Raw genomic sequence first — 25,420 nt, 5'->3', positions numbered from 1 at the left:
AAGGGGGATGGAGGGGAGCGGTGCTCCCCCTCCAGCCTCTGTGGATTTATGTGTATGTGGTGTAATAGGCCGGAGGGTGTAAAGGATGATACACCCTCCGGGGGGTGACATGTTGAGATGCGATTAAAATTGGAGGGATTAGTAGGGCAACTAGAGGTGGGAGGGCCGCCCCCACGCCACTACATAGTAACACAGGTGGCGGCCCCCTCCACCCCCAGCCCCACCATCCAGCCCCCCAAGGGTTGGGTATTGGTGTGTGGTGCATTTTGTGAGTGAGCCAGACCAGCTGGGAGTGGGGTGAAGTGAACATGTAGGAGGCCTGTCCAGTGTGAGCCGGGCCCGTCCGCGTGGCGGGCCACGCGAGAGGGTAGATGGCGCAGACGGGCAAGTGGCACTGCGGGCCCCGGAACAGCACAGCCGGAGACCCCCCCCCACGGCACCCCCCAGACCGCGCCGGCCCCGCGGAGCACGGCGACACCCCCCACCCCCGGGCACAGCCAGGCACCAACAACATCCCCCGGCGCCCCAGGGGGCGACCCCCGCCGCCCGCCGGCCCGGAGCAACGCCACCCCGCCACCAAGGGGAGCGGCCGAGCAGGGGGGAGGCCCATGCCCGCACCAGGGCCAGCACAGGCCCACCCGGCGCCACGATACAACACTCTCCACCGGGAGGCGGCCCCGGCCCCCCCGACGATAGAGGACGCCATCCACCGCCAAGCAGGGCCATCCCTCCAGCCACAGACCGGCAAGCCAGAGTACCGAAGCACCCCCAGCCCGGAACCGCCCCCCCACACCAACGGCGCCAATAGAGCCCCCCCCCCCCCACGGAGGCAATCCCCGACGACCCACGCACCGGCACGAGACACCCCCCCGACGCCAGCACACCCCAAACAACAGCGGGCCCAAGGCCACCAGCCCCGCCCCGCCCAAGGCTGCGCAGCGCCGCCACGAGCCGCGGCCGGTCCCCGGGCAGATGGCCGGAGAGCACCTCCCCGGACACGTAGCCCAAGGATCCGCCCCCGGGGCACCCCCGCCCCGGAATCGCGCCCACGGCGCCCGGTGCACCCAGCCAGCAGACCAGCCAATCCCAACGCGGATCCACCGGGCCAGGAACCACGCGCCGCGCCCCCGCACACCCGCCCAATACGACCCCCGGGGAGGCCCCATAGCACCCCTCACCCCACCCCCTAGCCATAACGTCCACACCCCGGCCATTGCGGTCGTACAAGAAGCCCCCGAGGGGGCCCCGCCTAGCTCGTCGCGCAAGCGACATCCGTAGCAAAGGTGCGCCCCAGGGAGCCAAGCCAAGGACCCGCAAGGGCCGACGGAGCAACCCACAGCCACACCCCGCCACCCAGCAACCCAGGAGGCAATCGCCGACCCCGGGCAGCAGCCACCCCCAAAGCTACCCCCACCCCGGATCCCCCCGGACCGGAGCCAAGGACCCCACCACCCCAGGCCCCCCAACGAGACCACCCCCCAGCCAACCCACCCGGCACGGCACCGCCCGCCCCCCAGGCGGGAGCCACAGCCCCCCCACCAGCGCCCCCGGCCAACGGGAGCCCCCCAAACCCAACCCCACAGGATGGCGGGCGCAAGAGCAAAGGAGGAGGAGGGGGGGAGGACGAGACAGGGGGACAGGGAGCAAGGGGAAGGAGCGGCAGGGGAGCACGCAGGGCCCCAGCCCCAGAGACCAACCAGATGCGCATGCAAGGGGCAACGGCGCCAAATCAAACAGCCCCGGGACCCCGTGAACACCCAGAAGGAATGCACACCCGTGCTGAGGCAACAAGGCACCCCGGCAACCCACCCCAGCCATCCTGACCAAGACCACCCCAGAGGCCCAAGGCGGCCCCGGCCTACAGTTGGGCTAGTGCGTTAGTAAAGAGTGGTGCTGGCAGTCGCTTGCAGGCTAGATCATCAGGCTTTTAAAAATTTAGATTTAATGCAATTAAAAAAGGAGTCCAACGCTCCTCAAAGCACGTTATTTTTTTTTGTTTTCTGAGAGCAGACATCTTTTCCATGGAAATAAATTCTGTGAGGAGATTTTGCCATTGGTTTATGTTTAAGGATTTTTTGTCTTTCCAATTTAGTAATATTGTTTTTTTTGCTATGGCTAGTGCCGCAAGGATTGATTGTGATTGGTTTGCTGGAGGTTGAAGCATTGTCAGGTCTCCAATCAAACAAAGATTTGGAGATAAAGGAATTCTGTAGTCCAAAATGGAGGACAGTTTTTCAGTGATTAGAATCCAAAAGTGTTGAACTGGGGAGCAAAGCCATAAGGCATGTAAATAGGAATCCGCTGTATTCTGGGTGCACTGAGAGCAGATGTCTGTTGCTAAGAAGCCCATTTTATGCATTTTCTGTTGGGTAATGTGGGATCTGTGGAGGACCTTGTATTGAATTAGCTGAAGGTTTGTGTTTTTTGTCATCTTAAAAGTATTACAACAAATTTCTGCCCAGAAATCAGTGCTCGGGGTGATTGAGAGTTCGGCCTCCCACTTCGCGATTGGTAAGTAATTACAGTTAGTGTTCGAAAGCGCTCTGTATATTTTTGAGAGTTTTTTTGATTTTGTTGAGATTTTTTTCATATATATAGCCAGTTCTGGAGGTTGTAACGTAGTTAAGTCTAGTGGAGTGGTTTTCTTTATTGTCTCTGTTACTTGTAAGTACTGTAGAAAGTTACTTTTATTTATATCGAATGCTTGGGTTAGATTGTTATATGACCTGATCTTGTCATTTTCAAAAAGGTCTTGGAGATGAGTGATTCCACTCTCTTCCCATGTCTTCAGATAGAGTGGTGTTTTTTTATTTTTAAAGTCGGGGTTGTGCCAGATTGGAGAGAGTATACTAGTTTTTAATTGGCCATTTGTGATGTCCAGGGCTTTCCACCATGCAGTCAGTGTGGAGGCAATTAGTGGGTTTTTAAAGCAGTTGTGATGTTTGAGGGTCGCAGTGATAAAAGGGAGATCAGAGAGTTTAATGTGTTTGCAGTCTAACTGTTCTAATTCTAGCCAGGTGTTGTAGTATTCTTTTGGATTTAGCCATTCTGTTAAATATAGTATTTGGTTTGCTAAGTAATAATGCATGAAATTAGGGGCTTCTAAACCACCCTCGTCTTTGTTTTTTTGAAGGGTAGAAAGGCTTATTTTAGGTTTTTTATTTCTAGTATAGAATTTTGTAGTTGTAGAATCTAATCTTTGAAACCATTGTTTTGGTGGTTTTAGTGGTATCATTGAGAACAAGTAGTTTATTTTTGGTAAGATTTTCATTTTAACTGAGGCTATCCTGCCAAGTAGTGAGATGGGGAGATCTTCTGTGACTTTGTCCAACATCGGATCATGATTTAGTTTAATTAATTCATTTAAGTTTGGTGATATATTTAAGCCTAGATATTTAATTGTATTTGTGGTGGAGGGGTGTTGTGGATTTTGGTGTGCAGGATTCCAAGAGTTTTTTGTCAAAGGGAGGATTGATGATTTTGTCCAGTTAATGGAATAGTCTGATAATTTAGAGAAGCTGTTTATTAGATTAAATACTTCCTCTAAAGAGGATTGCGGTTCTTCCAAATAGAGTAAAATGTCATCCGCGTAGAGATTAATTTTGTGTTCTGAGATGGATGAGTGGATTCCTTTAATAACAGAGTTCTGACGTACAGCTGCTGCGAGAGGTTCAACGAATATTGCAAAAAGCAAAGGTGAGAGTGGACAGCCTTGTCTGGTTCCCCTCTGCAGTGTGAAGCTTTGGGATGTTATTTTGTTTGTGGTTACTGAGGCCTTAGGTTTATTGTACAGGGTGGAGATCCATTGTATGAATGATTCTCCGAAGCCAAATTTGCCAAGGACAGTTAGGAGGAATGACCAGTTTACTCTATCAAATGCTTTTTCTGCATCGAGTGACAAGATTATTGTTTTCTTTTTAGAGTTCTGTGCCATGTTGATCACATTAAACAGTCTTCTCACATTGTCTGTGGAGTGTCTATTTTTAATAAAACCTGTCTGGTCTTGGTGTATAATTGACTGTACTACTTTCTCTAACCTGGATGTGAGTGCTTTGGAAATAATTTTTAAGTCTGTGTTAATAAGTGAGATGGGACGATAGCTTGAGGGTAATATGGGGTTTTTGTCTGGTTTAAGTAACAATTTAATGTTCGCTGTATTCATGTGACCTCCTACATGCCCTTTATTTTTGATCTCTGTTACTACTCTGAAAAATAGTGGAGCCAGCATTGACCAGAAATGTTTAAGGAATTCGGCAGGGAACCCATCTGGACCTGGTGCTTTGCCTGTTGACATGCTATCTAAAGCATTTTGTAATTCTTGTAAGGTTAATGGTGAGTCTAAGGTGGTTTTCTGATCTATAGTGAGCTGTGGTAGGTTTAGTTTATTAAGAAAGGTTTTAATATCTTCAGGGTCAGGGTTTAAATTTGATGAGTATAAGTTTTGATAATAATCATGAAAGATGTTATTAATGTCCTGAGGTAAGTTTAAAGTTTGACCTGCGTTATCAGAAATTGCTGCTATAAAGGAATTTTCTTTACTATGTTTGAGCTGATTTGCTAAATATTTGCCTGATTTATTATTGTAGTCAAAGTTTTTGTATCGTAATTGTTGCAAAATGAAGTCGGTTTTTTTAGATAAGATGATATTCAGATTAAGTTTTGTATTTTGGAGTTTTTCCCATAAAAGTTCAGAAGGGTTAGCTGCGTATTCATCCGTAAGTTTTTTGATCTTTTCTTCAAGTGTTTTTTCTGCCATCTGTTCCTGTTTTTTCTTAAAAGAAGAGTATGATATAATCTTCCCTCTAATGACAGCCTTGCCAGTTTCCCAGAGTAAGGACGGTGATATTTCCGGGGAGTCGTTTGTCAATAGAAAGTCCTCCCATTCTTTTCTTATAATTTTTTCAAATTTACTGTCATTAAGTAATGAAGTGTTAAAGCGCCATAGAGAGGATACTTTCTGATTAGAGTCACACTGCAGGGTGAGGGATATTGGGGCATGATCGCTAATAATTATAGGATGTATTTTAGAGGACATCTTATGTACGATGGAATTATTTGAAAGAAAAAAGTCAATTCGGGAGAAGGATTTATGCACAGGGGAGAAGAAGGTATATTCTTTTTTAGTTGGGTTATTCATTCTCCATACATCTCCTATTCCAAGGTCTTCCATGTAATCCATTAATACTTTAGCAGATCGAGATGGTTTTGTATTTGAGCACTTACTAGATCTGTCCAATGATGTGTTGAGCGCCAGATTGAAGTCACCTCCGATGATTAGAGACGAGTCTGCAGAAAGGTCTGAAAGCTCTGAGAAAATTCTATGGAAAAAATCAGGGTCATCATTATTGGGGGCATATAGATTAAGAATTGTGAAACATTTATTATAGATTACTACTTTGATAATAATATATCTACCCTCTGGGTCTATGACGGAGTTGATTATGTTAACGGGTAACCTTTTGTTGAGAAGAACCGAGACTCCTCTTTGTCTGGAATTAAAACATGAATTATATATCTTGTTAAAATTTGAATCTGTCAGGGATTTTTCTTCTGATTTAAGTAAGTGAGTTTCTTGAAAGAAGACAATGTCTGCATTTAATCTTGATACATAGTCAAATATCTTAATCTTTTTAGCCTGTGAGCGAATGCCACGCACATTCCAAGAAGTTACTGTAAACTGATACATAGAATGAGGTGAGTGTTAGTCCATACAGGTGTGAGCATAAGTGAGAATCTGTGAGCATTTGTGCACTGTGTTGTAAAAAGCTTGGATGCAAGGAAAGAAAGAAGAGGAGACATATTTATCATGCGATAGCACCACGGGGTAAAGGACTGGATTGAATAGGTTAGTGAAAAGCACAAACATACAATGACAACAACCAATATCAAAAGAGTAAAAGGAGCAAGGGGTAATTATAGGAGGTATAGGAGGTGGGGGGTGTTGTGGGTGTTGAGTGAGTGTGAAACAAAAAAAAAGAGTGAGGGGTTCGAGACGAGTGAGTTGACATGAGGGTAGAGAGTGTCCTGTGAGAGAGTACGTGCCAAAAAGTGTTTACCAAAATCTAAGCCAATATGTAGCATACATACAAACATACATACACATACGTGTCTATATATACCTATCCATGTTTTTATTTTAGTGTTATTATTATCTTTATGTATTTATTTATTTTAATTATTATTATTGTTATATATATATATACATATATTTTTTTTAATTTTTTTTTTTTTTTTTTTGGAGTTATCATTATTTTATATATATTTTCTCTATTTATATATATATATATACACATATACATACATACATATATATATACATACATACATACACACATACACATATATATACATATATACATAGACATATATATACATATATACATACACACATACATACACATACACACATACATACATATACATGCACATATATACACACACACATACACGCATAAACATATACACATACATATATATATATATATATATATATACACACATACATATACATACACACACATCTACATACACATACATATATAAACACATGCATATACACACACATACATACATACATATGTATACATATATACATACACACACACATACATACACACTTTTTTTTTTTTTTTTTTTTTTTAAATGTATTTATTGTTTTTATTTGCCTTTTTTTTTTTTTTTTTTTAATGTACAGATATATACATACACACATACAACATATATATTTATTTTAATTTTTTTTTTTAAAAATAATGCTACCTTAGCTTCACCATAAGTGGAGAATTATCCTTTCAATGTTAACTCACATAACACCTGTGTTGTGTTTTTTTTTTTTTTTTACTTCATTATTATTATTATTTTTAGATTTGTCTTTCTCAGTAGAGCCAGGGGGTGATGTTTAAGTCCCTAAACAGTTGGCCATCTATGTAAAGCTTGTCTACGACCAGTTTGGAATTTTTGCCTTTCTGTCGGTTTTCTTTAAAGATAGGATACAGGGTTTTTCGACGTTCGTTTATTTCCCGAGGGAATTGATCATTCATGCCGAATTGCGTACCTTTAAGTTCCCGACCTTTACTTTTAACCTGGATCTTCTGTTGAAAGTGCTCAAATTTGGCAATGATGGGACGTGGACGGTTTCCTCTACGTGGTCCAAGGCGATGGACACGGTGAAATGTGATGTTTTTCACGGTTTCTGCCGGGATTTTAAGCGCCGACGACATGAAGTCTTTCAGCAGAGCATGTGGGTCATCGTTGGGGGTTTCTGGAATACCTGAGAATATTACGTTGTCTCTCATACTACGAGATTGGATATCCAGGACTGACTCTTTAAGAAACTTGTTTTCTTTTTTCAGCTCTTTTACCTCGGAGCTCACCGCAGATAAAGCCGAATGGATATCATGATTATCTTTTTGTAAGTCCTGGATTTGTTGATAGGCAAATTCCAGGCTGACTTTCATTTCCTGAACGTCTCGGTGCAGTAAGTCGAGCACATCCAGCCTCTTAATTATGGTCTGTAGGAGTTCCGTGTGGGATTCTACCTCGAGGTCTGATGTATCGGTGGCCGAATCGTTTTTCCGGCGCTTCGCCGACTTACCTGATGTACTGGCTTTTGGTCCGGACTCCATCACGTACTCAGCGTAATATCTATCTATGAAGTCCTCGAGGTCCTCCACTCTGGCTGGTGAGAGGGCGCGTGGTCGGCTCTCGTTGGTGGCGTTGATTTAACGGTAAAAATCGTTAGTATGTGCACGTAAACAGGATCGGTAAACTAGTCACGGCAGCGAGCCGCCATGTTGAATTTTCTCAGCTTGTCATGTGACTCTCCTTAATTAATAGACAAATGTGATGCTTCCAAATCCTGCATAAACATTGCCATTGTTCCCAACATTCCCACTGCAGCTTACAGCTATTGACTTATGCTAAGCTTCTGTAAATTAAACTTTTGCTTCAGACACCTTCATTGGCAACAGTTCAATTATTTTTCTTTAACATATGAAACCAGTGTAAGATCTTTGAAAGAGAGAAATGTAAATATAAGAGTTAGAAAAAATGTTTGATTCTCAAACCCTTGGGCTGTTTTAAGCTAAACCACATAACACATGCTGTAAACCATAAAAAAACAAAAACAACAGAAATCAAAAAATACGCAAAATGACAAAAAAAAAAACTAATTCGAAAACAACAACAAACAGTTTTTTCCTGTATTAATGATCAGATGTCATTATTCTAAATGTTGAGATAAATGTTGATAATGTGGCCCTCAGCTGATGAAAGCCAACCAAAACTAAATTAAATGTTCATAGAAAATGTTAAACTAAAACTAAATTCATATTTGTTGTCATTAAGTCTTCTAGTACAGTGCCTGTCGGAAGTATGCATTCATGTGGAAGCATCAGTACAGTTGTCAATTATGGCCAAATGAGCATTTGTTTGAAGGTTGGATGTAGAAAGAGGTGTACAAACTATGTACTCTGTAGTGTTATAAAGGGGTACATTTGTGGGTGAAATTTTTTTATTTTATTTTATTATTTATATGGGACATGTGCATGATAAATGTGTTTGTTGTTTTTTTTACATTTTATTTTGTTTGGTGTATTTTTCTGTAATGTCTTTTTGAGTTAGTATGTGTATTTGTGTTTTTGTGCATTTTTTGTATAATTATTGTTTTTTGTAGCCATTGTAGTGTGATTCTGGAGTCATTTTGTGTATTTCTGTATCTTTTTTGGTGTAGTTTTGTGCATTTCTGTTGTCATTTTGTGTATTTTTTGTATAAATATTTAGTTTTCTGTATTTTTAGTCATTTTCATATTTTTGTTTTTCTTTGGTGTATTTTTCTGTAATGTATGTTTTTTGGCGTCATTATTTGTATTTTTTTTATCTTTTAGTTGTCTTTTTGTGTATTTTTTGTATAAATGTTTTTGTTGCCATTGTAGTGTGATTCTGGAGTCATTTTGTGTATTTTGTATCTTTTTTAGTGTTCATTTACATATTTTTATTCTGTTGTCGTTTTGTGTACTTTTTGTATAAATAGTTTTTTGCTTTATTTTACTCATTTAGTATATTTTTATTATAAATACCTTGCGTGTGTGTGTGTGCGTGTGTGCGTGCATGCGCGCGTGTGTGCGTGTGTGTGTTCCCGTGAAATGTTTGAGACGCTGATAACCACATTGTAGCACCAATTAGAAAAACAACAAAACTGCGCAAAACAAAACATAAAGCTCCAAACTACATGAGTGAGTAAGTAAATTAAAGTATTATCTACAGTTTGGCTGTCTTTTTTTTAACAAAAATCATTGTTTATCTACAAACCGAGTGGTCAGAATTTAGCTTTCATGCACGGCACCACAGAGAATCTGCAGTTTTCAAGATGGAGTATTGAACGGGTTGAGTTCAGTACAGATTATAGTGAAGCGTTGACGTTAAGCATGAACAATTACACGGACAGTTATGTGTTTTAAACAATGGGAAACTTGTCTGCAAAAGACTCACCAGTGGCTGACGGTTTCAAATGATCTATTCAGAGAGCTCCCATTTTTGAGACGCTGACGATAGCATGGCACAGGAGGAAGTGGAGTCCGTTTGGATCACAGGAATGATTTTAAATAACCATGAAATATTTACTTAAATAACTTTTAGTGGTACAAAACTTTTTATAATATTGACCTTTTTTTTAAACCCAAACAAACTGCGACACAGTGAACATGAACCTGGAACCGGAAGTAGCGCACTCAATACCGCGCTCATTACCAAGACTGCCGTAATCTTAAAATGAACGTTATGAACGTTTTGATACACCAAATTACTCCAAAATAACAGCTGCACACACTCGTGGTATTTGGAAGCAGTTGACTAAATTTCAGGTCGAATTCATACCGCGTCAGGGAAATATTCGCTCCACAAACACACACACACACACACACACACACACACACACACACACACACACAATGTTCCACTTTTTTGCCCATATTTTGCCTGTAATTGAAAACCCGGCGGATGTTTGCCTCTGTTTACACACCACTGCCATCTGTTAATTATGAGCCAGTGGATTAGCACTTGAAGCGTAAAGCACAGCCTGGAGCAGCCTTACCGCTGACTCATCAAAGATTAATTCCTGTCCTGTCTCATGGAGAAGCAGCGACTGAGCCACACATATGTTTAAGTAAATCCATCTCAGGTACATTTTACTACACTTTAGTTTAACTTAATTACACAAAAACATGATCAACAACACAAAGAATCTAAAAAACGAAGATTCCAACTTTAAAAACTATCAAATGCTCTAATATGACACATACTACCTTTTTTCCTCTCATGGCCTTGGGTTCCAACGTTCTGCTGCAGTCAGTAATATGTTGTATGTCTGATATTTGATGCTTTTGTTGCAGGCTGGTGATACGTGTCTGCACGTGTCGGCTCGCTACAACCACGTGGCCATGGTCCGCACTCTGCTGGGAGCCTTTTGCTCCGTCTCAGAGAAAAACCTGGTCAGTTCCACATTATTTGATTCGCTTCTTGTATGTAAACCACTCCCTCTGTCCTTCATCATTTCTAATGTTATGTTGTACTTAACACATAACTTTTCTTTGTTCTGATAGTGAGTATAAATGTGTTCCTGCCATGTTTTTGAGCAATGATGTTTCTGCTCAGGTTGGAGACACTCCACTACACGTGGCAGCAGCTTTGAACCATAAGAAGACTGTTCGCCTGTTGCTGGAGGCCGGTGCAGACGGTCGTATCTGCAACAACGTGAGTCTCTTTACTTTAGGGCTGAAATTCCTCGAATTCCTCAAATTATTTTATTACCAAAATTATTCGACGCAAATTCTCTGCCTCAATGCTTCGTTGAATTCACCTGACGTCACCAAAGTCCGTATCATGGCCGCTTTTGTATGCGGTCTCTGGTTTCACCCGGACTGAATTAATCGAGGCGCATCATTTTCTCTCTGGCGGACAATGTGGACCGGTGGAATGCGAAAAAGACAGAGACAGTGGGATCATTTTACGCTTCGCAACGCAGACATCGTAGTCCAGTGTAGATGGATCTAGCCTACCATAACAGGACGTATATGATGCTGCAGCAGCTGAAAAGAAAACATCCTCACGTGAATGTCACTTCTGCAAGTGGAGTCGGAGCCTCCCATTTTATCCTGTATTATGAGTTAATAGTGATGAGGCATGAGTAACAAGAGGTCAAATGTGCTATAGTCTTTTCGCGGACGCGGACACACACAAACACATGCGGACATGGACACACACACAAACACATGCGGACATGGACACACACAAACACGCCAAATGCTTGATCATTTTACAGCCACATCATTTTCTTTATGCATTATTTGTTTTGGTTGCTTAAAAATTAAAAATAAATAAATAAATAGTCTCCGATTAATCGATCGATAAAGTACTAAATTAATCAATTCCAAAAAGAATTGATCGCTGCAGCCCTATTTTACTTCTCATAATCATCAGAAGAGAGTTTTAGTGAAATCTCTGCTTTTTGCAACTCTGAGGGCTTTTATTTTTAATGTAATTACCAGGCAGTCACGTTGAGATCAAGATCTTTGTTAAAAGAGGGAACAACAAACACACACTGCTTCACTCTGTTGTTTAAAGTGTCTAATTGGCTTTTAAATTTCAAATATTTAATTTTCATCAATTGCCAGGACTTAAAGCAGGGGTGTCAAACTCAAGGCCCATGGGCCAAATCTGGCACACCAGAGCTTTCTATTTGGCCCGTGGGAGGATTTTGTTCAAAGTGAAAAATACAGGGAAAACATGAATGAAAGTCATTATCACTATGTTGTTCAGTTTTACGATATTTCAGTTCCTCTAAAGTCACAAATCCAATAATTTTACCTAATATATGCAGAAGTGCGCAATCTTTCTGTGCTCATTATTCAAGAATTTCATTATTTTTGTCAAATACTAGATATGAATGCCATTGCTTTATGCTTATGGATGTTCTAAGTGAAATTTGTACAAAGTTTACATGGTGAACAGTGAATAATTACGCAATGTTAATCTAATTACACTTTATTATATTATTAAGAAAGTTTTTTTTGATTGGGTTCACCTGAAATCAAACTATGTTGTAAAGGAAATGAAGTGATTTTGACAAGATCTGCTGCTGAAATAAATGTGTTGAAAGTGTGTTACTCAGTTGTACGTGTGTATTGTTGCAGGCAGGGCTGACGGCTTTGGACCAGGCCAGAGAACACAACAACCCAGAAGTGGCTCTGCTCCTCACCAAAGCCCCCCAGGTGAGCTGATCCCTCCCAGCCCAGAAGAAGACAAGTTATTAGCTCGAGCAGTGGTTCCTAAACTGGGGGGCGTGATGTCACAAAGGGGGTGGGGGTGGATAGACACTAGACTGGCCTTGCTGAACCTTGTGCATGAAAAACAAAAAATGTTTTGTTTTTTTTGCACTGTATTTAAAAATAAGTTTATTATGACTTTTCTAAAATATGTGAATGCACATTTTGTGTTAATTTTATGTTTTTATTTTGTCGCTAAAGGGGTCCCTGAGAATTTTTCATTCTTTAAAAGGGGGCGCAGTGCAAAAAGTTTGGGAACCGCTGAGCTAGACCAGAGTTTTTCAACCTTTTTTGAACCAAGGTACAACTTTTCATTGAAAAAAATCTCAAGGCAAACCACCAAAAACTACAAATGTGTAGTCTATATCAACAATATCCAGTCATTCTTATCAGTGTCTTGAATAGGAATAAAATAAACACAAAGAAAAAAGTTTTTATTCTAATAAAAAGTACGGAATAAAAATAAACAACAACAATTAAATATGATTTTTCATATTTCTTATTTCAAATAAAAAGTGCAATGAGCAAAAACATTTTTTTTTATCATCTTTCATATTTTGCACACTTGAATGGATTATTAGGGCCACATAAGGCCCTAATAATCCATTTAAGAAGGCCCTAATAATCCATTTAAGAAGGCCCTAATAACATTTTAATAAATGTTTGAGTATTTTATTAAAAATACTCAAACATGAGCCTTCAGTAGAGAAAGCTAAAACAAGTATGAACAGGTAAAAAACATGAACAGGATAACTATGGAAATGATAGCTGCTGCAAAGCAATGGGACTGGGCAGAAGTTGCAGTAACGTGGTGCAACAAGAAGAATACTGAGCAAAACAAGAGGGACTAAAAACACGCAAGTATAAAAATATGTTTATAATGAGTAATAATCAGTTTTAATATACAAATGCTTGTTCATGTGGATTTTTTTGTTCAGTGCTGTGAGATGATCCGGCATCTTGGGTAAAAAACATTCAATGTCTGGGGGTAAATTCTGAAGACCATCTCAAACAAAACAAAACAATAACTGATTGAAATGTGTATGTAACTGAAAAGAATGGATGGAGCAACAGAATGGTGCAATGTGAGAACAGTCGATGATTAAAATATGAAATGTATAAAACATCAGCATTGCTACTTCTTTCACTCTGATGCCCACCTCTCCTTTTTCATGCCATAGAATGATGAGGCTTGAAATTCCCTCCATGTCATTTCCTTTGTCATGCATTTGTCTTTATATAAGGTGAGGACTTATAGGCACATTCTTCCCTGAGGTTGAGGGTCCGGGAGTTTCCTCTTCTTTTCAGCTTTTTCCTCCACTCTGTTCACGTTGAAAGAAATCAGTCTGTGCAAACTCTTCTAAGGCCATTCTAGGATTTGTCTGGCCCTCTGCAGAATAGGCTTTAAACACCTTTGTGGAGCAATAGTAGTATCTAATGGGTCCTTGTTGATAAAAGTGATGAACTGATGATACATCACTTTGGTAGCAGGATTTTTGGCTGCCCACACAAGACATTTTTTGTCTGTCTGTAAAACAAAATATCATAATATTTACACACTTTATTCTTCTTATTTTATGCACAGTCAAGGACAAATTTGGGCATTATAGACAGTATAGTAAAGGCACAGTAACAGAGTTATGAAGACATCCTACTCTGTGTTGGCTCATGTGTATGAAGGGCAGAGGAGATCTCAGAAGGTGGGAGTGTTCCTGAAAAGATCAATGTATATATGTTCAATTAAAACCAATAAACTCTATTTACTTGACATTGCATCATTTACTTATTCACGTTATTAATATACTGTATTTGTTCCCACTAATGTTCAGAAACTTATAACACTCATATGGGCCACAGTGTAGACATTGTTAAGGAGAAAATAAAACTGAATATGAAAATCAGCCTGTGATACACACCTGGTGCTGAGCCAGTCCTCTCGGTTTGCACAGGTGTCTTCACTGTAGGCATGGAGGGGGCTACAGGGATGGAAAGAAAACAAAAAGCATTCATCAGTAAATGATTGAAGTATACAGTAACTCATGTTACCATGGTGTATGCCAATTTATTTAATGGATTAACATGAATGTACTGCAAATGGAGAAACAAATTATACTGCAATTACCATCTACAAGTGGCTCGCGCAGCCAGCAGGTGGTCTGGATAGAGATGTACTGTAGGTGGCACTAAAACTATTGGTAGTGGTAAAGGCACAAACCACTACAATCTTACTTCACCTGCTAAGTCTTATAAATTCAAGGGGTTGATCTGATTCTGATTTAATAGTAATATAATGGTACTAAACTTTATTTACACATTTTTGTACAATTATATCAAATAATATTACATTTTTTTTAAATGGTTGATGTATTTGTAGTACTACAAAAAAATCACTTGAATTTCATATCACATGATCATGTCTGTCAACACATACTAATAAAACATACAACATATCAAGCATGCATATGAATCCCTATTTTCTTCCAGAAAAGTCTTTTTGTTGGTTTAGTTATCTTACCAGGGATTTAAAATGTAAGGTTAACCACAGGTGCAAGGCAAGTTTATGGTTGATCAAAGTTATTATTATTATTTTTAGTTTGACAAATTGTTTTATCACGATTTTATTTAGTGTCCGTCATTTATCATTAACACCCTCTGTAAGAAATAACAATTCATTATTTTAATAAGTTCTTATAGCGATAGGGAACCATTGCAAAAGAGTCAAAGAGCCACATGAAACTCCAGAGCCACAGGTTGCAGATCCCTGTCCTCGGGGTACACGTACCCCAGTTTGGGAACCACTTGAATATACAGAAATCTCTACAAACATTTTTAACCTAGGGAATATATAATATAAAATAAAATATGAATGTATTTATTCATTTAATGTTAACCTACCAGTATGATTTTTGTGAAAAGGTTATACATAATATGCCTATTTATATTGCCTAATACTACTGCAATAATAAATAAATAATCTTTCATTTGACTTTAAAACCTCCACATCTTAAACATTAAATCACTCCACTATCAATCCAATATTATAAGCTTACAATCCAACCATGATGTGTCAAAAAGTAATTTACCTTTGTTGGACAAACATCTTTGTTTGCTCGTTTTCTTGAATGAAGCTGTTACAGCGCCACAAAGGGTCAGTGGCGGGAAGGCGCATTACATCGTAGTAGTTTAGCGCTACCATAGAGAATGAATGGGAAACGGTTTAGGGCTGTTTGCGGGGGACCAGGGTTCAATTCCCCGAAGGAGAGATTACATCTTTGCTTTTTTCTAAATTTGTAGAACATGTAATTTGTTTGGATTACCTTTCCAGGAACTAACAATGTTTTAATCTGATTCAGTCTGTTGTGTTAATTATATTTGTGTGAATTCTTGTCAATCTATCTACTCTCCATAACGAACCATATTATATTGCATATTTGCATAAATCACAGACAAATAGTGAAAGTATAAACATGTATTAATCAAGCAAGTCTATTTGTGCAATAAGCATTAAGCTGTTAAGTAAAGCATATTTAAAGTAAAAGCTTAGTAAAAGAAAGTAAGAAAATTCAGAGCATGATTTCAGAATCAGAATCAGAATTCCTTTATTAACCCCAGGGGGAAATTGCTTATCTTACAGCCACTTAAGAAAAATCACAAATAAAAGAATAAAACGTTTAACAAAGACGTAAGAAACAATAAACATTAAATAAGTGTATAATTAAGTAAAAGACTGAAAAAATATGGATCAGATACACGTAAGATTAATAATGGTAATAATAATAATAATAATAATACAAATATGCAAATATGATAGATATTTACAAAAATAATACAAAATATACAAATATGATACAGATATTTATATCAATCAAGCTGTGAGGTTACAGTGATGAATTATACAGTTTGATTGCCACACAAGGTGTGAGGGGGGTAAAGGCGGGGCCATTGGGGAAGCTGCATTCAAAATCATGCTAGCTTTCGAAAATCATCTACCCTGCCTTTAAGTATATTTTATCTGATTAACAGATTAATTGATAGAGTAATTGATTACCAAAGTATTTGATAGCCCTACTGATATGTGAGAACAATATATGATCCTGATGAATCAGGCTTCAATTCACTACTAGCGACTCCAGTTTCCAATGCCTCATTAATTCATGTTTCAAAAGTCTTTCTAGGCCAATCTGGCAACACATCGTGTGTGTGTGTGTGTGTGTTTTATCATAAGATCAGTATGAAGATAAGCTATGTGACTGGAATTACTTTAAACCCAATTGGAAATTTGAGATCCAGAGTAACTCGGTTCTGATGAGGGAGTAGGTGGTCCTTCTCTGTGGCCGAGCGTGTTGGTGAAGAGGGTCTTAGGCCGGACCACGGAGGTGTCTGATGGTTGTTCTAAGGGTTTCCTCATTTCCTGTGAATAAAGGGTTAAAGACAGTGTAAAAAATTAGATTTCAATTTGTATTAAAAATCCGTGTCCACTTTTTAGAATGTTTTTGTTCATTCTTGGGGCAGAAGCAGCACAAAGGGTTTGGCCATGTGCTTCTTGAAAAAACAGTTCAGTCGTAAATTCCTGTTGGCCATTTGTTCAGGATTGTGAGAGAAAAAGAAGGGAGGGAGACATGGTCTCCTACATCGCTGTCCTGTGGTTCAAAATTGAGCTGTGGTATCAGCCACAGACATGGTCTCTTACAATAATGAAAAAAAACAGTTTTTGAAGTGCATGAATTATTATTTTTTTTACTTACGATATTTTTTTTTCTTCAGTGTCCATAAAACTTGACTTTTTTTCTGAAGTACATGAGGTTTTTTTTTGTTTGTTTTTTAGGCTCCAAATTAGTTTTTCTTCTGTAGCCCAATTAGTACATCATGGGATTGATACAAGTTTTGTTAAATATTGTTTTGTTTTACACAGTAATTTTTATATTATATAATTTTTATACAATGTATGATATATAAATATGTTATAATTATTATTATGTGTGTATTATTCTGTGCGCTTTGGAACGGGGAGGGGCTCATATTTGTAGATTAATTGCAATTAATTAGTTTTCTAAAATGTTTCTTAGAACAATTAAATGAAATTGAATAATTATCCACGGCACACTAGAAGTGGTTGAAAAAAAAGCAGAGCTAGACAATATGTTTAAATCTCACATTGTGCTACTCCTTCTAATAAAGTCTGCACGCTCTCCACTAGTGTGTGTCTGCCTAGTAATGATTACCATTCTTCCACCTCACTTTTCTTCTTCCTTGCAGCCTGAATGAGCTACAAGAGAAGTTCTATCTATAAAAGTGAGTGACTGATGCTTGTGTGTTTGTGTTCAGGTGCAGAGCTTTGTGCGCGGCCGGACTGTGAGGAAGAGACGAGACAAGCTGAAGGCCGAGGGCAGAGCTCAGTCTGCGCACAGAGATGAAATGTTGCTGTGTAAAGTGAGGCCTCCATTTTTATCTACTCATTGTTTTACAAATATTCTTATTAAAAAATGAGACAGAATGAGGACATTATGTGACCTTCAATTTCACAGTGTTTGGGTTTAAAATAATCGTCTCCTTAACAAAATGGAACAAATTTGGTGCTTTTAATATAAAATATCCAATAAGAAATCAGTACAATATACCCAGCTATAATAAATTAATTATCTGTTTAATACTGTTTAAATCTATCAGTCATAAAGTAACTTAGTCACCTTTATATCTGTAACCTAATGTAACTTACAATCCATGTGTCTGTGAGCTGCAGCTTGGCTCTTTCTGTTATATCAATGACTGGTGTCTGTTGTCATGGAGACCTGGGGGATAGCATGTTAGCTGCCCATCGGAAACAGCTGTCTTGGTATGCTAACTCATCTGCTTGTTTGTGAGGATCTGCTTTTTCAGATATCAGTTCCTGATCAATTGGAGCATTCTTATTATTTTGTTTTATACAAACCCTTGCTCATTTCATCCCTATGCTATTTTAAAGCATCTGTTGTTTCCTCATTTTATTGATGGGATAAGTGACTCTTTAAATTGCCGTTGAATATGGTGTTCAAATCCCAGAGGAGGCAATGAAGCAAGTGTAATCATGCAGAAGTCTGGGAAAGCACTGGATCATTACAAAGTGTTCTTGTGTGAAATGAACAAAGTTATTCACGTTTATAAAGTAACAAGACTTTAAAACTGCACATATGATATTGTCTGAGATCAAAACCAATCACCTCATTGTAATAGATTACTATTTCATTTAAAGTTCAGCTGTACAAAAATATTTTCTATATTATTGAATGTTTGTGCAGCAGACAGAGAAGTCCACCTGCCTCCAATTTAACCTCTTTGAATGTTGTTTTGTGCTTTTGTGCACACAGCTCTCCACGTTGAATGAGCAAAATGTTCATTTAAATAGGGCCGTCTCAACCACGTCTACACGTGCACCAATTTGCACCACAATGTTAGTGAATCCATGTGCCACCAAAGGATTTATGGACGCACATGGTTTACTACCATTTATTTCAGATCTTAGTGAATCCGCTCCATGTATTTATCAGATAAAGATTTTCCTCTTCAGCAGCTTTAATAAAGGTGTGCTATTGCAGTTTTGCACATTTTCTTTAAGGGATCTATTTTTGTTTTAAACACAAAAACATCAGTTTAGCTCACGTTACTATTGATTTGTGTTTCTCTGCTCCATTAATGTTAATGTGGTAAAAGCCATCACAGCCTTTGTGTGTCCCTAGGACAGTGTTTCTGCTGCAGACGACACACAGAGCAGCGAGCGCGTCACCGTCCGCCACCAATCCAACGTAAGGAGAGCAACAAACAGAAAAGCAAAACAGAAGGTAGGACCGTAAATGGATGCTCTGTAGCAATAGTGGTGCCTTCCAAAGCTCTGTGCTGATTGAACGTTGATTTTGCAGCCGTCTTTGTCTGACCCCCTCCGTCGCAAAGACTCGAAGCACATCGACGTTGTTCACAAAAGAAAAACTAAGCTACGAGGAGTTTCCCCTCATGCTTTCCATCCTCCACACAGCTACAAAGCGTATCAGCTCTACACTCTCTATCGAGGAAAGGACGGCAAGGTCATGCAGGTAAGAGGTCGTCCTTCATATAGTTTGAGGTGAGTTCAGATAAACAAACACACACTGGTTTCAGGCCCCTCTCAATGGCTGTCGCTGTGAACCTCTTATCAACAAACTGGAAAACCAGCTGGAAGCCACCAAGGAGGAGATGAAGACCGAGATCTACACAGTCCAGGACCGGATGAACAGCAAGATGGGCCAACTGGACCGCAAAAACAAGCACCAGGTAACTCAAACACACACTCACAGTGCACTGACCAACATGCTTCAAATAGTTTGGTAACATTTTACTTGAAGTTTTATACATAAGGCTGACATCAGGCTGTCATTATGTGTTATTAGCATGAATAAGGTGTCATAAAGATAGTCATTAAGTGTTGTTCGCTAAATTATGACACCTTTGGAGCGATGTTTGCATTTTTTAGGTTAGGTGGCGGGATCTAGTAGGGTTAGGGTAATGAACGACACTTAATGACAGCCTCCATGATACTGTATTCATGTTAATGACAGCGTAATATCAGCCTTATGTATAAAACTTCAAGTAAAGTGTTACCGTTTTTTTATACAGAGTTCATGAGTTAATGTCATTTGCTGGATTTCCATTACAGATTTTCACAAAATAGAAGCAATATTTCTAAACAAAGTATAATTGTGCTTTGAATATGTTGCCACCAATGGTTGCTTTGGGCAGGAGCCTCGTAACTGTTGTGAAATCTCATCCCGTGAGACTTTGCTGCATGAAGATGGACGCTCAAACCCTCCATATTCCCTTGTTGTTTAACGCTATCAAATGTTTCGGTCTCCTCTTCTGTCCACACATACCGCGCCATGTTTTCTCAGAGAAAAGTGGTCATGTGACCAGGTACATCACATCATGCGGAAAAAGAGCTTCCATTGCACTTTCGCAATACATTTCAATATGGAACCTCCTCATGAAAGCGTAAAAACTTCAGCGATATTGCAGTGTATTTTTTTTTCTAAATTCAGGTGTTTCCATCACCAGTTCATATAACACTATTTAGATTTTGCGTATTTCCAAGGGTAATGGAGCGCCAGCTATTGATCACTCTGTAGTGTGAGATAGTCATCCTGCAGCTTCTGTTAACCGAGTTGTGTGAGTCATGTGTAATCATTGCGTTTGCCTTCAGATACGAGCTCTGGATAAGATGACAGTGGAGCGAGTGTCTGCGGAGAAGAGCGAGTGTCTTCAGAGGATGGAACAGCACGCTCTGATGGAGAGAAAAGAGGCAGAGAAGAGACGGGTAACACCGGCAGCATTTCCTCCCAAACAATATCAGCACAAATCACTTCTGATTTACTTTGTTTTTCATCCCATCTCTGCATTTGTGCTTATAGGCTAACACTACATGTAGTGCAATGTTTCTGCAGCCAATGGACACCTTTTTTCTTACAAAATAATTTAATTGATTGTGTTGATCAGCCCTTGCAAAGGATGAGTAAACCTTCTTCTTGGGAGGAAAGATGTAGAAAGAGTGGCCAGTGTTACAGCTGAATGAGGGGGAAATAAATGGTGAAGAGTTTAGTGAGGAAAGGACGATAGTGAGGCAGCGTTAGTCGTACTGTTGGGGTTGAATTTACTCTAACCCACAATTTCCACTGGATCTGTAACTGATCTGTATATGCTGCGGAACCACAATGGATCTGATAGGGTTCCATTAAAGTCAATGTGCCAATTTCAACTGCATGCGAATCTGCTCTAGCACAGCTACGTAACTACTCCTTCGTGATACGCAGCCCTTTTTTTTGCTGGAGCTACGCTGCATAAACGAAGATAAGCCCATGCGGGACAGGAAGTGCACAGACACAAAATAAAATATCTGGTTTATTTTCAAAATAAAATATTCCGCATTCAAAGCAGAACGTAATTCCATTCTTTTACCAAACCTCTTGCTCTTTCTTGGTCACGTGGCTCTGCTGGTGCATATCTCCAGCGTTCTTCAGGCGCTAGGTGGGATTGGATCATATTTCACATATAAATATTGCACTTATCCATGGTTGAATCACAATATTCTCCATTCTCCACAAAAGTGGAATAACTACAGAGCAGGGCAGGACGGAGTCTGCTCCTCTCCAAGCACACAATGACTTGTTAGTATAGCATTGTGGTTCTCTTTGTATTGACTACAACTCGCTGTATTGCACGATTACACATGAATTAGCGAGATCTCCTGAGCCCTTGCTGCAACAGATACACATCACAGACTGAGGTGGTGGGAATTGAAGGACAGCAGATGACTCAGCAGTTATGCAGTGGAGCAGTTTTGGATCCAGTGGAAATCTGGTTTAATCCTCAGGGTGAAACACTTTACTGGGTTTTGATAAAAGAATTAAAATCAGATCATAACACAAAGACTGTTAGTGCAAGCCTGGTTAGGTCTGGATCTATAATCAGTAGAATAGAAAGAAAACATATCCATCTACTCTATTGTTTGAACCTTGTTTAAAGCACCTGTAAGCACTTCCATATTTATGATTTTCTTTGTTTTGGTGTTAGCTAATAGCTAAACAATGTGTTGGTTTAAATCCTGTCCCCACTCTGGATCAATATGGATGTAATATCAGTGCTGCCTTTAGTGAGATAACACTGTAAGCTTGTGTTTGTCTTTAAGCAGGCGTCTTTGGTCAGGGAGCTGAAGAGCTGGTGTCTTTGCAAGCTGCAGAACATGGAGCTCCACAGCACCCCCCAGCTGCAGTCCTCGTCTGCAGATGTGAGCTTGAAGGAGGCTGAAGAAGCAGTGATGGGCCCAGCGCAGGGCGAGCAGGAGGGCAGCTCCATCAGCAGCCCAGCACCAGATGGTGGCTCTGCCAGGCACTACTTTGTGGTTCAGGGGGAGAACTCACCTGGTGAGGAGGCCTTGGTCTCAGGAAGGGGGTGAGGCTGTGGTGCTGACTGAGTGTCTTTCTCTATTCAGCAGACGGACATCAAGCAGACATCATCCACACATCCACAGCACAAGGCCCACTGACATCCCCCCCTGTGGTCCGGCCAAAGCAGCGGCCGCTGGTGCGCACTGACACCCACAGGAGGAAGCAGGAACTGCAGGGGGAGGACAAACAGGACTCCGGGGCCACGGGGGGGCGAGTGCACCGGGCCAGCAGCCTGTCCCCCAGTACAGAGCGACGCTGCAGCAGCAGCAGGACGGACAAGGAGCAAGGCAGGGACAGAGGGAAGATCCACAAGAGGCACTCACACAGCAGGACTAAGTCCAGGGGGGGAGGGGAGAGGACCCTGGAGGTGTTTGGAGAGCAACCCGCTGGGCCTTCCTTTGCTCAGGAGAAGGACAACATGCACGCCCTGGAGGTGACACAGTACTTCTTTGAGGCGGTGTCTACGCAGATGGAGCGCTGGTACGAGAGGAAGGTGGAGGAGGCTCGTTGGCATGCCGACCAGCGCGCAGCTGCTGATAAGGAGGCGCTCATCCAACGGATCACCTACCTGGAGGAAGAGCTACACATGCTGAGAACTAGGAGACAGCAGGACTGCTGACACACACACACACACACATACACACACAGGAATTGATCAGATTGCTTCTGATTGGAAGCCATACATTAGGCAGTCTTTCATTAAATACACCCATTTTTTTTTAAATCTGATGTTTAAAGCATTTACACAAATGCTGAGTTTTGCAGGAAAATTCTGCCCCTCATCACTGTCCTTTGTGACCACCCACACACTCCCAGGCAGGTAGAGTGTCTCCCTGTGTCACATGATGGAAGCAGTATTAATGTGTCAGCTCTCCGTGAGATGAAAAACACTGAGTGACGTCTGGAAAGCTATTTTTTTTTTTTTTTTTTTTTAATAAAAAAAAGAAATCACTACTGCATGTGTATCTTCTTTAACACATATTTACAGTGACAGCACCCAGGGGCACAATCCAACATTACTGTCCATGCATCCATGGTTGCTGAGGTGTGCTTGTCTCCATGGTAACCTCAGAACAGAGCTGCTAACTCCCAGCCAGAGCCAGTGACTTCTGCAGCGCCTCCAGGTGGTTTTTGGCCTGTGTGATCATCATGCGGATGGCGTCCTGGAGATTTGAGGAAAGACGGCCAAGCCTGATTTCACATTTATCTTTGTTCTTTATAAATGACATTTATGATGAATAAAGTGAAGACAACCATTTTAAAACAAACAGGGTTCTTTTTTCCCCATAGATGCAACAATAGCCAAGTCAGTTTTTTATTTCCCTGAGTAAAACACTTATGTTTACCTGGTCTGTGGCACTCTTGTTCTTCTGGAACTCATCTCGAGCCCAATTTCTCAGGTACTTTCTGTCAGCCTCGTCAGGAACCTTTCGAATGGTTCTCAGCATGTCCCTGTAGAGTCCCAGAATCCTCTGCCTCTGCAGGAACTTTGGAAGGAAGTGTGTGTGTTAGAGATAGACTGAGTAGTGACCACTCCCCACGTACTCTGGGTGCTTAAATACTACAATTATAACTTTATAAATGCCACGATGGAATTGTATTTTCAAACACAAAGAAAGCCAAGGGCAAAAATCACATAAAAATGAAGATGAGGCATCATTGATAATGTGTTCATTGTGCTAACTAATATCAAAAGGTTGGGGACTTGTTGCTGAAATATTTGTGATTAATAATACATATTTTTATGAGCACTATTCAAACACCCTGTAAATACAAAGTAGCAACAAAGAACAATATAACAATGATTGGGGAAAAAAAGGTAAAAATGGGAACAGATGGTTATGAAACCTGGAGAGAAACCTTCGTTTCAATATTTCTTTAAAATTGAATTCAGACCAAACTAAATATTCAAACTTTAAGCAGCACACGAAAGGCAGACACTTTAATACGAACCCCATACAGGAAACACTATTGTATCCTGTTAAGTTAAAACATTTTTTCCTGTAACTATATTTTTTTTAAAAAAACCACACGGTTTACTTCCTGTAATTCAATTTTTGCATTTCTGCTTCCGGTTCACAACAAACATGGCCGCTTACACTATCTACATATTATCGAGTGTGGATTATTACATTAATTTTAACAAACACGCCAACTTTTAAAATCGCAGTTAGTAAAAATACATGCAATGTTAATCTGTTTGCAATTTTCCATCTTTTATTGGGGTTAAGCGGCATTAGGTGTGTGTGTGTGAGCTGAGGCAGGCAGCGTTAGCCTCGGAGCTAACAGATAGAGGGCTGAGTGAGTGTCTCAGCTTGTGGTATTTATATATAACATATATATTTCTTTGTTAGAACAGATTAAATGTCCCCTGCAGCTGCTGATAGCTTTAAACAGATGAAATGTCCGACCTGTTTGAAGGACAGCGCTGTAGGCGGTAACCTGGACACCGGCATCTCTGAGCGCCTCACAATGTTAAGTCCCATTCACGGTTTGTCTCCCCCTGGTGGACGGAGTACCGCAGTAATAACAGTATTACTGTTCCATAATCTGCCTTGTGACCATTGACTGATGTTTTAACTCCCGGATAAAGATCATTTCATCACTGCATAGATGGAAAATCCTACATACAGATGGAAACTAGCCCGTGGCTACAATCTGGCACATTTACATATTTGACCATTAATGTGCATTGTTCCTTGTCACAAATAAAAATAATTTACAGGATCTCTGTTGTAAATGAGAGCTTGTGTTTAAAAAGAGAGCAGCTGGAAGAAAAAAAGCAACTTGAGCATTTTGTCTCCAAAGAATACTTTTACTGACATATACAATTTTAATGACACTGTAACAAGTGGAAAACTTCTCATTTGAATAAGATACAATAAACAAGACTTAAAACATTTTTCGTTCAAGTAATTAGAGTTGGAACACAAAATAAATATTGAGTGAAAAATAAACTCGTAAAAAGATTTAATTCCAAGGAGCATAAGCCATTATCCCCATTATTCTACCTATAACCATACAACATCAGCCTAATGTTTTAACTTTTTGTGTAGATTCATTTTAAAATGTCATCCATACAGAACTCATCATTGTGAACTCTACAATCAACTTAACTGGCATTTAAATGTATTCATTTCACCTTGCCACCATTTT

The 25,420-nt window shown here is 40.2% G+C and overlaps 2 protein-coding genes across 7 annotated transcripts in view; one reads left to right on the top strand and one right to left on the bottom strand.

Moving 5' to 3' along the window:
• The window catches only part of ankrd6b (ankyrin repeat domain 6b), an 85,115-nt gene extending 61,900 nt beyond the window's left edge, over window positions 1–23,215 (top strand). For 4 of the 6 annotated variants that reach the window (XM_028440159.1, XM_028440153.1, XM_028440154.1 and 1 more), the window contains 10 exons: window positions 10,389–10,487; window positions 10,651–10,749; window positions 12,189–12,266; window positions 17,646–17,750; window positions 19,034–19,135; window positions 19,214–19,384; window positions 19,449–19,601; window positions 20,524–20,637; window positions 22,006–22,240; window positions 22,309–23,215. In XM_028440159.1, the coding sequence (XP_028295960.1) occupies window positions 10,389–10,487; window positions 10,651–10,749; window positions 12,189–12,266; window positions 17,646–17,750; window positions 19,034–19,135; window positions 19,214–19,384; window positions 19,449–19,601; window positions 20,524–20,637; window positions 22,006–22,240; window positions 22,309–22,883 (1,731 nt within the window). In that variant the 3' untranslated portion in view covers window positions 22,884–23,215. The remainder of the gene's footprint in view (window positions 1–10,388; window positions 10,488–10,650; window positions 10,750–12,188; window positions 12,267–17,645; window positions 17,751–19,033; window positions 19,136–19,213; window positions 19,385–19,448; window positions 19,602–20,523; window positions 20,638–22,005; window positions 22,241–22,308) is intronic. The other 2 variants (XM_028440156.1, XM_028440157.1) reach the window with 2 other exon arrangements.
• On the bottom strand, window positions 23,193–24,758 carry lyrm2 (LYR motif containing 2). The gene is made up of 3 exons (XM_028440181.1): window positions 24,676–24,758; window positions 23,611–23,751; window positions 23,193–23,427 (listed from the first exon to the last, which is right to left on the bottom strand). Exons 1-3 carry the CDS (start codon window positions 24,748–24,750, stop codon window positions 23,347–23,349), a joined length of 297 nt encoding a protein of 98 aa, XP_028295982.1. The 5' UTR covers window positions 24,751–24,758; the 3' UTR covers window positions 23,193–23,346.
• Window positions 24,759–25,420: the final 662 nt, after the last annotated feature.

Source organism: Gouania willdenowi, chromosome 24 (assembly GCF_900634775.1).
Source record: "Gouania willdenowi chromosome 24, fGouWil2.1, whole genome shotgun sequence".
In the NCBI taxonomy this organism is placed as follows: domain Eukaryota; kingdom Metazoa; phylum Chordata; class Actinopteri; order Blenniiformes; family Gobiesocidae; genus Gouania; species Gouania willdenowi.
This window is presented reverse-complemented; position numbering and strand designations above follow the sequence as displayed.

Excerpts from the sequence above, each read along its gene's own strand:
- lyrm2 (XM_028440181.1), bottom strand. The coding sequence starts at position 24,750 with ATGGGACTTAACATTGTGAGGCGCTCAGAGATGCCGGTGTCCAGGTTA. Across the intron at positions 23,752-24,675 it reads CAGCGCTGTCCTTCAAACAG|TTCCTGCAGAGGCAGAGGAT; the intron begins GTCGGACATTTC and ends TTCCTTCCAAAG. Across the intron at positions 23,428-23,610 it reads ACAAGAGTGCCACAGACCAG|GACGCCATCCGCATGATGAT; the intron begins GTAAACATAAGT and ends TCAAATCTCCAG.